Source organism: Rana temporaria, chromosome 3, assembly GCF_905171775.1.
Source record: "Rana temporaria chromosome 3, aRanTem1.1, whole genome shotgun sequence".
Classification (NCBI taxonomy): domain Eukaryota; kingdom Metazoa; phylum Chordata; class Amphibia; order Anura; family Ranidae; genus Rana; species Rana temporaria.
The window spans coordinates 170818305-170833700 of record NC_053491.1 but is presented as its reverse complement, the minus strand read 5'-3'; the positions used below and the strand labels follow the sequence as shown (position 1 = coordinate 170833700).

General features: G+C 42.6%; 1 protein-coding gene across 2 annotated transcripts; it reads right to left on the bottom strand.

Annotated features, from left to right (window-relative positions):
* Positions 1-2877: 2877 nt before the first annotated feature.
* SMIM30 (small integral membrane protein 30) lies at positions 2878-14584 on the bottom strand. Of its 2 annotated transcripts, none has more exons than XM_040343805.1 (4): positions 14248-14584; positions 14082-14143; positions 9309-9370; positions 2878-3325 (listed from the first exon to the last, which is right to left on the bottom strand). In XM_040343805.1, exon 4 carries the CDS (start codon positions 3298-3300, stop codon positions 3115-3117), a length of 186 nt encoding a protein of 61 aa, XP_040199739.1. In that variant the 5' UTR covers positions 3301-3325; positions 9309-9370; positions 14082-14143; positions 14248-14584; the 3' UTR covers positions 2878-3114. The 2 variants fall into 2 exon arrangements, with proteins under 2 accessions (XP_040199739.1, XP_040199740.1); XM_040343806.1 differs by having other exon boundaries at positions 14082-14140.
* Between the last annotated feature and the right edge of the window lie 812 nt (positions 14585-15396).

The window sequence follows — 15396 nt, the reverse complement described above, 5'->3', positions numbered from 1 at the left end:
TTTGATATAAGGACTAGCATGCAAAAAAATTAAAAATGGACGATCATACGTCCAATATTCTTATTATGTGTGCAAGGCTTCATCTTGCACATGAACCCTTTTCTCTCCATTCCCCCACTGTATGTGACCTGTACATTAACACCTGCCCTTCCTAATCCCCCTGATGTGCTGTATCTAGTGCACCATTGCCAAGATCCATGTTTTAAACCCATCAATACCAGCATGTTTCCTCATTTCTACAAATTGTGGCAAAAGATGACTTTCCAAACAGGTGTCATTTTAGGGGTTATCCTAGTAAGGGAAACTGATTTTTTTTTTTTTTTTTATAACAACAAAAAATCTGACTATCTGAAATAAAAGATCTTAAAAATGTTTACACTGTATATATATATATATATATATATATATATATATATATATATATATATATATATATATATATATATATATTTCAAGTCCTGAGCTACTAGCCAGGCCTCAAGAGTTACTCGCCACCAGTTGCCCCACCTAATTTATACACTGCCCTGCGCCTAATTGCACCCGTAAACACCCCCTCGTAGATTATCTCATGGAATGACAATGTTTTATGCAAAATCAAGTTACAAAATTAAATATTACCAACAACAACTTTAACAAAATGGGACAAGGCACTGGGGGCAGACCAGAGGGACAGGGCACTGGGGGCAGACCAGAGGGACAGGGCACTAGAACTGGGTCTCTTCCCCATTCTCTTCCTGTCTCCTCTGTAACTCCCAACCATCCTCTCTCTCTCTCTCCCATTCATCTCATCATCAGGAACCTGTGTGTGCGGCTCCACGCTTGCATGTCCCCACTTCCCCCTTTTATTCAGGCTGGCAGAGAGGAGAGGAGCTGCAGCACAGCGGGAGGGAGTACAATCCAGCGCTGAGATCCACACAACTGCACAGCCATTGACACCATAGCACAGCGCACACTGACAGCGCACAGCACACATTGAGACCAGTCTGTTCACAGTGCTCAGGCTAAACTGTTGGACACTTACATAGAGCACAAGGAGAAGAAAATTGCACAAACTAGAAGGCTGCCGCTCTCATGTCAGGGCAACTTTCAGTGAGCGCTGCACCGGAGTGGTAATTTTTGCAATCCTCTACCTCACTCATTACTTTCTGCTCTCCAGCTACATTGGTCGGGGCCCGGGGGAGGGGGGCAGGCTCAGAGAGGTCATACTGTTAGGTCCAATGGCTTAATGAGAATTGTAAGGAGAGCACCTGTGTACTGCTCTGCCTGTGCGCGGCTCAACAGACTACTTTTCCCGAGCATGCACCTTTCCTCTTCGGCCGCCAATCTCATCGGGACTCTAGGCACAGATTGGAGGGAGATTGGTCATGCAGCCCTGTCATCACTCACCCCCAGCTTAAATCCACTCGCCAAATGCTAGTAGGCGAGTGGAAATTTTGAGGGCTATATATATATATATATAGACCTATAATTTTGCATAATAAAGTAATCGTCAGTCAAACTATTATATGAAAACTGAAAAGTGCCCAGGTAATAATGAAGGGGTTCTACAAGCTTGTACTCAAGTCGTTAAGTAGACATGCCTCCCTCCCAAGTGCTTCCCCCATGCTGAGTACCAAGTAGTTGCAGTTTCTGACACTACATACAGACTAACCCTATTTAACTGAAAAGAAAAGAGGTAACAATATCCTCACATGTAGTGTGCATGTGGATATTATAGAGTAGAAAGAGGGTGCCACGTCCTAGTATAAATGATAAAGGAGGGAACTAGGGGCTAGTTTTTGGACTTTTTAGGCACGATTTGGTTGGTCAAAATATATATACAAGAAAAGAATTTTTTCTAAAAGATAGATTTGTTTATTTTAGATATAAAATATCATAATGTGTAGAAAAAAATAATAGTACAGAAGAAAAAGTATTGCCGTTTCCAGCACAAAAAACCATCTAACAGGCTAATCTAGGCAAACCTATCCATGAACATTGACAGGAATATATACATAAATTATAACAAGGTATCAACAATAAAATTGAACACTTCCAAAAATAATTGGAATAAGGTGCATGAATGTAATTAGTAATCCTGTCACGTTGTGGAAATGCAGGCAGAGAAATGTCTGCGATGGTTTGGCTTGCTGCGTAGGTGGACTCGACCGGTTTCGCGCTTTAGCAGCGCTTCCTCACGGAGTCAGCAGTGTAGTTTTAAAGATAGTATTGCTTGGTAGGGAGATCGATATATAAATTTTCTGTCAGTAAAATGAGAAATAGACTGTGTCCGGGCTGCTGGACGTTGTAAAAAATGTAGGGGAATGACCCGCATAAACTAAATAATAACAGTCTTCAATGAAGGAGGACAGGGCTTGAGGAGAAGGGGGAAGGTAGAGAGCGACCACTACCTTCTAACAATCCTCAAATAAATGCAACATTTCCTGGTAGTAGAAATGAGAAACCAGAGCTGGATGCCGGCTGATAGCCAAGAATTAAGGCAACAATAAGCCTGGTTCAGTAAGTGAGATGGCACTCTCCTCCACGAGTCTCCCGAGAGACTGCAGCTCTAACCCTATTTAACGGTTTTCCTCTATGAAGTAAAACAGTATTCCTAACTTCAGACATGTTGGTGAAGTAATATAATACAAACTATTCCCTGCTGGGCTCAGCATAGGAGCAACACACCAAGACCTTCACCTTGCTATTTGTGTTGCCTTGGAAAAGCTGTACAGCTATGTTCCTAGCTCCCCATCTTACAGACAAATGTTCACTTGTACAAGAGATGCCGACAATGCACGTACTAGCAGTGGACAGAATAGCCTATTGCAATCATTATAGCAGAATGCTTGATTACGGGTTAACTGGTACAGAAATTAAATAAAAAAATGGAACATATTTTTTCAAAAAAACACATATTTAATATTTAATCGAGTCTCACATTTTAATGTCATTTGGTATTAAAGGACAAATCATATACTGTACAAGTCAATGAATCTTTTTAAACAGAGTAGGCAATTAAACTGGCCATTAATATTACATTCCAAAAATGCTAATAAAAATAGACCCCTTCCCAGATAATATCAGGAGACAGAGAAAAATGCAAAACGTGCAAATAAATAGACTACAAAAACGTTAGGGCTGCCCATCTCTGCTTCTGGCATAGTACCCCAAACATGCACAACAACAAATGCCTGTAAGTACTAGACCAAGCAGGACTGCGATTACATTTCCTTCATCTGCTGCTTCCACCCCTGGAAGCACAAAAAACAGAGATATACAAACAGACAACATAAGGTAGATCCTTCCAAGGAAATCCATTTAGTAAAGAGGAAATCAATTCTTTCTGTAAAAAAAATAAAAAAAAAATAATTGGTACAGGGGTGTATGAAATGAAGAAGTCAAACATTTATTCAGTATGTGTCCCTTCAGCTGAAGATCGTACTTTGACTTCCTAGCCCTGTGTAAGGAACATGCCCAGCACATTAATCTGCATTGGAGGCTATGGAGGACCTGACCTGGTTCACCCACAAGCCATTCTGGGATGGACGGATTGATAAGGAAAATAATGATTTTTTAAGAGCTCGGTCAAACGTCTTCCCTGGAAATGGCTGCGGACAAAGCTAGGGCCGGGGCTCGCATAATACTCAACTTTAAAATGAAATATCCAGTGTATCCCAGTTACAAAGATTTACACAAACGTTTTTTTTAAATAAATATTACCAAAAGCGCTGCACTGATGGCGCTATGTAAATCCTGTATAATAACTACCAACATTCACGGGTATGTAAAACTTTAGAACAAAACACATTTAATGGGAGTCCCACCCAAAAGTAGAAGATTATAGCTGCCCCGCCTCTCCAGTACCTTTTTAGTGTGTGTATGTGTATTCTGTGTGTATGTATACTGTGTAGCCCCATATTCTATTGCCCGGGGGTCCCATAATCTCCTATTGCTCGGGGGCCCCATAATCTCCTATTGCCCGGGGGCCCCATGAGTTGTCAGTCCGCCTTTGGGGATCGGTACCAATATATGCCACCACTCTTGTCCCATTTCCTCTTCTTTCTGCTGCCCAGGCCTTACTGTGTGCTCCTTTGCTCCCCCCCCCCCCCATTGTTTCAGGATGACGAACGGGGAAGAGGTCAGTTTATATATCAAACGCATATGTGTTGGAGCTTTGAGGTGCACACCCTAATGCAACAGGCTATGCACACCTATGGCCACATTACCTTACATTAGCTGCAGTTTAGCTTTTACCACTTGACCGCCTGAAGATTTTACCCCCTTTTTTGACCAGGGCATTTGCCATTCAGCATAATGCTACTTTAACTGGCAATTGCACGGCCATGCAACACGGTGCGCAAATTATATTGATATTATTTTCTTCATACAAAAAGAGCTTTCTTTTGGTGGTATTTGATCACCACTGTTCTTTTTAATTTTTTTTATTAAATAAATAAAAACATTTTATTTATACTGCTAAGAAACATAAGCATTAAGAAAAAAAAAAAAAAAAACTTTTTAGGCCAAAATGTATTCTGCTACATGTCATCCCAATAAGTGTATATTGATTGGTTTGCGCAAAAGTTATAGCGTCTACAAATGATGGTATATATACACTGGATTTATTTTTTATACTAGTAATGGCAGTGATCAGCAACCTATTGTATATTGGGACTGTGATAGTGCAGCAGGCAATCTGTTACTGACACTGGGTGGGAACTGACAGCCACGGACATCACCAGTGACACCAATACAGTGATCAGCCCTAATACAATACGTCACTGTACTAATTACACTGGCTGGGAATGGGAACATCTAGGAGTTAACTGTGTGTCTAACAATGTGTAACGTGTGCAGTATGTGCTGCTTTTACTAATCGATGTGGCTGATTTCTCTCCCTGCAAAAAAACAGCCACATTGCTGCTCGGTGTACAGAGCCCTGTGTTGTTAGTAAACACAGGGCTCTCTACTCTGATTTGCTAAGGCAATGAGCAGATCCCAGTCATTGGCCAGAACCTGCTGACCAACTTGTGCTTTACCAAATCACAGCGCAGATTGAGTGGCGGGCATGTGCACCCCCATCCTGAAAGTGTTGCATCACGTACATGTATGTGATCCGACACAAAGCTGCTGCCCTGTCGCTGGTTGTTAAAAGAAAACTAGCAATTTTAGAACGTAAACATAAAGAACAGGGACTAAAAGAGACTTATCACAACTTAATTCTAAAAAGAGATGCGCTCAAGGAGATCATGGATTTAGAAGCGAGGAAAAAACTTAACTGCATAGCTAGAGAGAGGTATCTATGGGGTAATAAACCCAGTAAGCATTTGGCCAAAATGGCCCAAAAAAAGAAAACCAGAAATTATATCGGAAAAATCAAAAGGAAAGATGGGAATCTGGTCTATACGACTAGAGAAATCGCAGATACCTTTAAAAATTATTATGAGGAATTATACACAATAAAGCAGGTAGGGTGGCAAACAGGAGAAAAGGAGGTTAAAATACGTGATTTCCTTGCAAAAGCGGGACTTCCCAGATTAGAGGAGTTTGATCGAGTTAATATGGACCGTCCCATAACTGAGGAAGAAATTAAAAATGCTTTGAAAAATACGACAGTGGGAAAAAGCCCTGGCCCCGACGGGTTTTCTGTCTGGTATTATAAAAGATTCAGTAAGGTTTTAATACCGAGGATATGTAAATACTTCAACGGCCTAGGATTAGAATACGAAACTAGCAGGGAAGCGTTAGCGGCATCGGTTACATTAATTTTGAAAGAAGGAAAAGATTGCTCACTCTGTTCGGGATACAGACCAATATCTTTGCTAAATACAGACATCAAGCTCTTTGCTAAAGTTTTGGCTGAGCGTCTGAAAGGGGTCATGCACTATTTGGTGCACCCCGACCAGGTTGGATTTGTCCCCAATAGAGAGGGCAAAGACAATAGTATAAGAGCAATTCTCCTACTTCAGAACATAAGGCTGAATGCGCCCCCAGGTCTATTCCTGTCGGTGGATGCCGAAAAAGCATTCGACAGGGTAGACTGGGGGCTTATGATGGAGACACTTACAGCCATGGGTATAGGCAACAGGTTATCCCGATGGATTAACACACTCTACTACCATCCCACTGCAAGAATCAAAATTAACGGTACGCTTTCGGAGTCTTTTGAGATGAAAAATGGGACAAGACAGGGGTGTCCTCTGTCTCCCCTGCTATTCATCCTATCCCTGGAGCCTCTACTGTCCATGATTCGAAATGACCCAGATATCAGCGGGGTCAGAGTCGAAGAGGAGGAACATAAATTGTCGGCCTTCGCCGACGATATTTTATTCTATTTAACTAACCCGAGTAAATCCATCCCCGAGCTTTCTAAGATCCTGCAACAATATGGTAATATTTCAAATTTCAAAATCAACGTAACTAAATCTGAAATATTAAACATAAATCTAAATAAAAGTGAGGAAGGCCGTGTGAAAGAGATCTGTGCCTTTCCATGGAGTAAAGAAATAAAATATCTCGGTATCAAATTGGCTAACACGGTTCAGAAGATGTATAAAATAAATTATGTCCCTTTATTAAACGAGATCAAAAAGGAATTAAAAAGAACGGTAAACAAACCTATATCGTGGATTGGGCGCATTAATATGCTGAAGATGGTGGTGGTCCCTAAAATATTATATAAATTCTTACTAATCCCTATTGCTCTACCTCAGCAATTTCTAAGAATCCTTAATACCCTTTTAATGAATTATGTTTGGAAAAACAAAAAGCATAGAATATCACTCTCCATCCTAAAACAGGGGAAGCTACTGGGCGGTCTGGCAGTACCTGACATTAAAAGCTATTACAAAGCGGCGGTTCTATCTCGTGCGGTGGAATGGGCGCGGGACAGAAAAGGTAAAAGATGGGTGCAAATTGAGAAGGCGCAAGCTAGGTCACAATTGAGTAATATTATTTGGATTCCTGCACAATACAGAGCACTAGGCCACAAATCATTTGACATAACACGGGACACTTTACGAATGTGGGATAGAACTCAGACACTACTGAACAGGGAATTTAATTCGCCACTAATGATATTAAAAGATAATGCTTACTTTGCACCTGGGGAAAAAAAAATAGGTGGTAACTGGATTAGGAATAACACGGTACACTTAGGGGATATCACAAAAGATGGAGAGATAATGACATATGAAGAATTGAAAGCTAGAACAGAATACTGGAATCTCGATAGGTGGCACTACTCCCAGCTGCATCATTTTGTGCGGCATCTCCCCCGTCCTCTACGGACGGGGGCGGAGTTGACACCACTCGAGAAGCTATGTCAATCAGAAAATTCTAAGGGCACAATTACTAAATTATATGGGATTCTGGTCAAGATAGGTGCACGGGATGAAGCACCATTCGTACATAAATGGGAAAGGGAGCTAGAAATCACGAGAGGGACAAACACTTTTCAGAGAATCATGCTATTAACACATTCCTCCGCAGTAGATACACGAACCGCCGAGGCAAATTATAAGTGCATTTCGGGTTGGTACATTACCCCTGATAAAGCTAACAATGTTAGATCTGACCAGTCCGCCGAGTGTTGGCGGGGATGCCCGGAGAGAGGAACGATGGCACATATTTGGTGGACATGCCCGAAAAATCCAAACTTATTGGGACACAATAATAAGTCAAATAAAAGAGATTACGGGTAAAGAAATAAAGAAAGATCCCTGGGTAGTGCTCTTTCATGGGAGTCAAGAGGGCATAAAAAAATATAAGCAATCCTTATTACCACACCTGTTAAATGCTGCGAAGAGAATCATACCAAAAAGGTGGCAGGAAAAGGAAAGTCCACTCCTGTGGAATTGGATAGATGCAGTGGAGGAAACTTATAGGCTAGAAGAGCTTAAGGAAAGTCTATCAGAGACAAACAACGACTTTAAAAAAAAATGGGAAAAATGGAAGGAGTACAAAAAAACAGGGAGTTATGTAGAGAGTTTAAGAGTACGCTAATTCTTTGAATTCTGAGAATATGGGGATAATGGGCCCCGAAACATATGCTTTATATGGCAGTGAAGTGTCGATACCCTAGAGGGTATGTAAAATAATAAAAGAGCATGGATAAGATCCTGGCCCCTTGCCGGACGCCGACACTCATACTTATTGTATGTGAAAATATTGTACAGGAAAAAAAAAACAAAAAAAAACAAAAAAAAAACAAATCTTTTTTGAAGCTTATTGGAAGTTACGGCTACCTGTGCCCTATTTTGGCTATATAAAAATACCACGCATGATGCAAACCACAAATAAGAGACGTAAGAAGCATCGAATCATGAGCTGGTCTCTAGAATTTGGTAAAAGCTGAGGTGGAAAAAAAAAAAAAAGAAAAAAAAAAGAAAACTTGCCTCTGCTTACTTTAAAGAAATATATTATATATACAGCATATAACATTGCTACACAAGCTATTTTGTACTAATATGTTATAAACAAATTATCTTTTCATTTAAAACCCCGTTCACACTACTGCATTGCTGTGCAGATTACATGCGATATCTGTGCGATGCGATTTTAGCCATACAAACTGTATGGCTGAAATTGTATCACATTAGCACCAAAATGGTGCAGGACCCTTTTTTTGGTCCACACTGGAATCTGATCGTGGGTGTTCACAACCATGCAATCCGATTCCTGCACAATTTCACAGTTCACACTGCGATCTGGGGGTGTCAATAACTTTACAGCAGTTTGCACATCGCACTAGTGTGAACCGGGTCTCTATCTGAGGTCGCTGTAATGCAATGTAATGCAATTCAGCAACCTGGAGGTTTTCTGTATACCTTTGGTGCAAAAAATAAATAAAAAAAAAACACCAATAAATCGCTACGCTCAGGTGTAAATGGAGCCTTATGGAAAGGGAATATTAAGCCCTCAAAGTTTTTCTCCAGTAAACAATTTGTTTACAATTTTCAATCTCAACACAATCTTTGGATGCTTATTAGAGCCTATGGCTCTAATCGGGTGCTTCCAAAAAAAAACCCGCCACTGTAATTCAGGTGCCCAGCGCCAGAAAAGGGGTCGAGCACCAGAATAGAGGGTGACAATGCATGAATCTATCCATGGTGAAAGAGAAGTGGCAGGAGAGAGAGGGTGGCGCCTGTGCGCCCCTTATGGACGCACTGCCACCAAAGCTCTGAACACTCTGCCCTGACCCCAACTTAGTGGCAATCCTGTTCTACTGGTTCTGCTGCAGCATGGTGGCTAGCGGTTGGCACTATTGCCATATAAGAATCCAAATTACATTTCCTTTTTAGTAGTCATACATGCGTGTTACTTACTAGTATCCTCGTCTTCAATGATATACAGTAAGCCTTGCTTGTTTTCAAATACTTCTTTCAGCCTACAAACCAGACAAAAAAGAGGTAAAGGCAAAGTGTTGTGTAACACACTGAAATTCAAAGACCAGTTACATCAATTAAAAACAAAAAAAGGTCACTGTGTGTGCAACCAAAACATGTGGACAGCCAACTGAAAAGTAGGGCTCTTTTACACGGGCGGACTCCGCCAGTGGATCCGCCTCTTCAGCAGAGATCTGTTCGCTGATCCTCACTGAACAAGCAGATGACAGGTCCATGTCCACTCCACTTATGCAGAACAGACACAGCCCACTTTCCTCTATGGGAGGTGAGATCTTGATAATGATTGATTTCCTGATACAATCTCAGGGCTAACCCGTTTGACCCAAATCAATGGGAGCATGCAAACCAGAGAGTACGCTCTGTTCCTTTCGGTGTCCAGCCAGAGAGTGGGCCAAACCCATTTATTCCAATAGCTTTATAAACATCATGACATCATTCACATATGCATACAGATTGGTTAGTTTCATACAATTCAGCCCTTTATTACCCGCCCCCCCTATGACGTCTGTACTTAGCACATGGCTGGCACACATTCCACAGCACGTTTCAAAGTCTTTGGGGGCCATCTTCTTCTCTTGATGGGATGGGCCGGAAGGAGGGAGTTTAGGAGTGCAGTAGAAGGAAGGGGGGAGTCCTTGTGCAAGTCCATATTTGGAAACAGTTCTTCTTGTCACGAGACACAAATTTCCTTCAGTAAAATGAGGACAGAAGGGGGGTGGGAGGTTGAACACATTTGGAGCATGAGGGGAAAATGGCATCTGCTCTCGACTTCAGTCCTTTGTCCTTCATTTCAAATGGTAACTTTTAAAGCTTAATATCGGTTTCTTCATGTAAGGATAATAACAATATCGTAGCATATACCCATATATAATAACTCCATCAACATTTGAGTAGCTCTATTCATAACACAAAAATATTCATTTTAGTACGCCCATCACAATCTGATCATATAAAAATCTGTTCTCCTATCCAATTAGCCAGACAGATGGGAAACGGATCCCCCATCCGCCGCCTGTTTTTAACGGATAGGAGAAAGTCGGATTTCGGCGGGTGTAAACGGACACGTCTGCTTACATCCACCCTGCTTCATAGAGGGCAATGGATGGTCTGATCGAGTCTGCCTAAAAGACTGACAGGTGGAATCAATTGGTCCGCCAGTGTGAAAGATCACTTACAAGGGATTCACACACAAGATATAAAATGAAAAACAAAACAAGTGCAGCGTCATCAAAAAAATCTCTGTAAATAAAGTGTTTTTTTGCTTCCCCTTTTTATTGGTTGAACTAGATGGAATGTCTTTTTTAAAATACTGCAGCTGCTGACTTTTAAAATATAGACACTTACCTGTCCAGGGCGCCCGTGATGTCCTCACCCGAAGCCGATCTGTCCCTCGGCTCTCGGGTGGAGGCGCCGATGTCCTATCATTATGGGTCCCCTATCAGATAGTGCCCAGCCTGGACTGAGCATGCTCAATCGGAGATCACAGACATTTTTCAAGAATGAACATCTGTTCAATCAGCTGTAGTTGGAGCATGCGCAGTTAACACGCCGCTCGCTCTCGATGCTTATCCACGCCGCTCGCTCTATCAGATGGGGGACCCATCAAGATAGAACAGCGCTGTCTGCGCTCAAATACAGCGAAGGGGCAGGTGTCTTATATTTATCCACGCCGATCGCTGATAGAATAGTGCTGGCCGAGCATTTCAGAAAAGCACCCGCCCCTTTGGAGGCTGGCCATCATAAATTTCTTGTATTCAGTGAGCACGGCCTCTTATAATCATATACGCCCCTTTGATAAAAACCATCCGCCCCTTGCTGTATTGAGTGAGCGCGGCCAGTGCTGTTCTATCTTGATGGGTCCCCCATCTGATAGAGAGAGCGGTGTTTTAACTGTGCATGCTCCAACTACAGCTGATGGAACAGATGTTCATTCTCTGAGATTTCCGTGATCTTCGATTGAGCATGCACAGTCCAGCCCGGGCACTATCTCATAGGCAGGGCCGGACTTACCATTGGGCTTGAATGGGCTCAAGCCCATAGGCCCTGCCCAATAGGGGGCCCCAGACTCAATTGCAGCAATCCCCCGTTCGCGGCAATCACGACAAACCCCCTCCTGCAATTTCAGGGCAATCACGGCAATCCCCCTCGCGGAATTTCGCGGCAATCGTGGCAACCCCCGCAATTTTGCAGCAATCCCCCTCCCGTAATTTCATGGCAATCGCGGCAATCCCCTCCCCCCCTCAACAATTTCGATGCTCCAGGGGGCCCCTTCACTGCAGCTGTGTAAGGGGCCTTAAAATTACTGAAGGCGGCCCTGGGAAGAGGTAAGAAGTCTGTCGTCAGGCCTGACGGCGGATCCAGACCCCCACCTCCCCTCAAAAACTATGATTGGTCGGTGGTAACAACCCACCCCCCCTGCTTCTCTACTCCAGGGGGCCCCTTCGATTATTAAGCCCAGGGGCCCCCACCACCCTAAGTCCTGCCCTGCTGATAGGGGACCAATATTGTTAGAACACCGGCATCTTCGGTAAGGGAATCGGGAAGTGAAGCCTTGCAACTTCGCAGCCTGGTTCCCTATTGCGCGTTGTGCGTCCTCACTGGTCCCTGCTGTCTCCTGGGACATGTGAGCCTCTAGGTCTAGGACTCAAGGTCTAATATCCCTTGATGTATAAAGAGAGCTACCGCAGCCAGGTTCAGATGTTGTAACAAACATGGTAGTAAAGGGCCAATCTCAAAATATTCCCAGCGTTAAGCAGTTTATGAAAGAGTGTAGTGCACTTCTTCCTATATAAAGCTCCACTTCTTCATCCAGCACACACTTGCTTGCAGAGCTCAGCTGGATCACTGTGAAGATCTGACAGGCTCTCAATCAGATTTTTAAGCATTGGCCTATTACAGGCAGACTGCCCCTGCTGGTATGACTCATGCCCATTTATGAGGTGACCTGCCTTCTGCCAGCCCTTTACTGGGGATTGGCTAGGTCCTCATAAATATTCCATGCCCATTTATGAGGTGACCTGCCTTCTGCCAGCCCTTCACTGGGGATTGGCTAGGTCCTCATAAATATTCCAATCAGCTCCTAGCCTCCACCCACTATATCCAGAACATTCTCAAATGTCCCAGAAAACAGGGGAAGACACCAGAGAGGATGCTAGGATGAGTCATCCAGCTTTGAGTCATTAAACCCTGACCCAGATTCACAGCTCAGAGGTAAAATAAATTTACCAACACTAACAATCTACACTACCAACTAGCACACAGTAGAGTAAAACCACACTATAGTGCTCACTGCTAGTATTTATTACAGCCACTCAGAGCACAATCTTACAAGGAGATAAAACATGCAGTGTGAAAAAAACTGCATATAGCTTACAGCGAACAGAAAAAAAAACAGTGCTATATTGAACCAGTATATGTTCCCAAAAGAATACACCTCCCAGACAGCAACAGGTGTCAATCAGCGCGAAGATGTCTTGTGCTCTACCTTTACACTTCCTTCTGAGGAAGTCCTGTCGGGAGAGCACTGCAAGAGTGCATTAAAGCGGAGTTCCAGGCTTTTTTTGTTTATTAGAAGTCAGCAGCTACAAAACATTTAGCTGCTGACTTTTAATAAAACATACACTTACCTGCCCCATGGTCTAGCGATGCATCCACCTGGAGCATTGCTCTTCTCCCCCTCTTCTCCACTGGCACCGTCATAGCCACTGTGGGCACCCAGCTGTGACAGCTTTCGGCTTCACGACTGGGCACGCACTGCGCATGCACGAGTCGCGCTGCGTGTTGCCAGTGGAAGGGGCCGCCTAGAAGGAGAGCAGGAAGGAGAAGGAGTCACCTAGGAGGAGTCACCTAGGTGGCTCGTGGGAGGAAAGAGGAAGTGGGACAGGAAGTCCCCTTCTAAAATACCCCCCCCCCCCAAAAAAAAAAAAAATTACATGCCAAATGTGGCATGTAAGGGGGCGAGGAGTACTTAAAGCAGAAGTTCCACTTTTGAGTGGAACTCCGCTTTAAGAAGATTACGTGTGGATTGTCATTATATTTATACATGACCTGGGAATTTTATTTTAGTATTTTTTTTTTACATTTTGTTTTGGGATATTTATTATAGCAACAAATATTGGTATTTTTTTCAAAATTGTTGCTCTTTTTTTGTTTATAGCGCAAAAAAATAAAAACGCAGGAGGTGATGAAATACCACCAAAAGAAAGCTCTATTTGTGTCAAAAAAACAAAAGGGCATACATTTTGTTTGGGTACAGCATCTCACAACTGCGCAATTGTCAGTTAAAGTGACACAGTGCCGTATCGCAAAACAAAAAGGCCTTGTCATTAAGGGGGCAAATCCTTCCCGGGCTCAAGTGGTTAAACAGTGACATTTCATTGATTTCTATGTACCGCAGCTCAGCATCATAAAGCACGGGAAGAAATGACGTTGTGGGTGAACTGCAGATCGCAACTCACTTAAAGGCTACATTCAAGTGTGAACATGGCACACAGGAAAACAATTGCTTATTTTTTGTGCCTTTGCAGAGAGCTGCATTTTTCTAGTGCAGAAAAACGTGTCTTCCCCGGAGGCACAAGTGTGAAAGAGTCCTGACGTTACATTTTACAGACATCACACCCCACGCCCATGCATGCTGGACAGATTTTTGTGTTGTATAAACACAATTGTATTTATTTTCAGCGTACTTCCTACCTTTGTTCGTGAATTTTGCCAACTTTGGCTCACATGAACTGCGAAAGAGACTACGATACCTGCTGTAAGAACAAGAGAAAACAGCAACCATGAGATGCTTGCACACACGTTATCTGTATTTCAGACACATGTTATCTGTATTTCACACACACAACAATAAACGTACCTGATGTGAATACTTGGGTTAACCTGATGGAACTTCTCTGATAGGGATAACTGCACCATGCAGACAGCACACCCTTCCTTGTTATGGGATACACATCAGGAAGAGATTGTAAAGAGGAAGTGCTCTATACTACAAATCCCATGATGCCTCATGTTTACACAGCACAAGGTCACCAGGGTGATGTCACTACGTGCAAATGACTAATTGCTGTAGGCGATGACACCGCTTAATCCTGTCACATGAAATATGAGTATCTGTAAATAAACCAACCATTCTCACTCCCTCAGAATCTAGTGTGCCATTGCAGGGACAAATGACTAAGGGAGCTACATACTTTATTTTTATCCTAACGTGTTTTGCTGTGAAAGTGGTGATAATAGGGGGGTGCTCATGCACAGCCCTGCGATCTCCTCCCTTGTGTTGGATAATATGCTGTATTTAGAGGAAGGCTCCCAGACACAGCTGCTGGAAGTCAGCCCTATTCAGCCGTTTAATGATCTGAGAAGTGCACAACCTCAAACGTCACAAGGTTAGCTAAAGCCTCGTACACGCCATCAGATTTTCGGGCGACCATTCGTCCGTTTTTTTTGTTGCATGCTAGTCTTGTGTCGAAAGTGAAGAGTTTACTCCCAATACGAAAATTCTCGCACGACAGAAGTGACATAATGTGTTGAATAGTTTTGTATGTATTTTCGTATCTGAGCATGCGTAGTCACGCTCTTATGCCGCGTACAGACGGTCGTTTTTTGTGATGAAAAAAAAACGTTGTTTTTTTAGCATGAAAAAAAAACGACGTTTTTCAAACTTCATTTTCAAAAACTACGTAGCATAGACACCATCGTTTTTTCCAAAAGCTCTAGCAAAGCGCAGTTACGTTCAGCACGTACAACGGCACTCTGTTCCATTCAAACTTGCGTCCTAACTTGCTTCTGAGCATGCGCAGGTTTAAAAACGTTGTTTTAAACGTCGTTTTAGCTACACACGGTCATTTTTTATGACACAAAAAACGACGTTTTGAAAAACGACATAAAAAATTGAAGCATGCTCGAATTTTTTTTTTTGTCGTTTTTCAGAAGACATAAAACAATGTTTTCCCCACACACGGTCATTTTAAATGACGTTTTTAAAAACAACGTTTTTTTCCATCAC

Excerpts from the sequence above, each read along its gene's own strand:
- SMIM30 (XM_040343805.1), bottom strand. The coding sequence starts at position 3,300 with ATGGATTTCCTTGGAAGGATCTACCTTATGTTGTCTGTTTGTATATCT.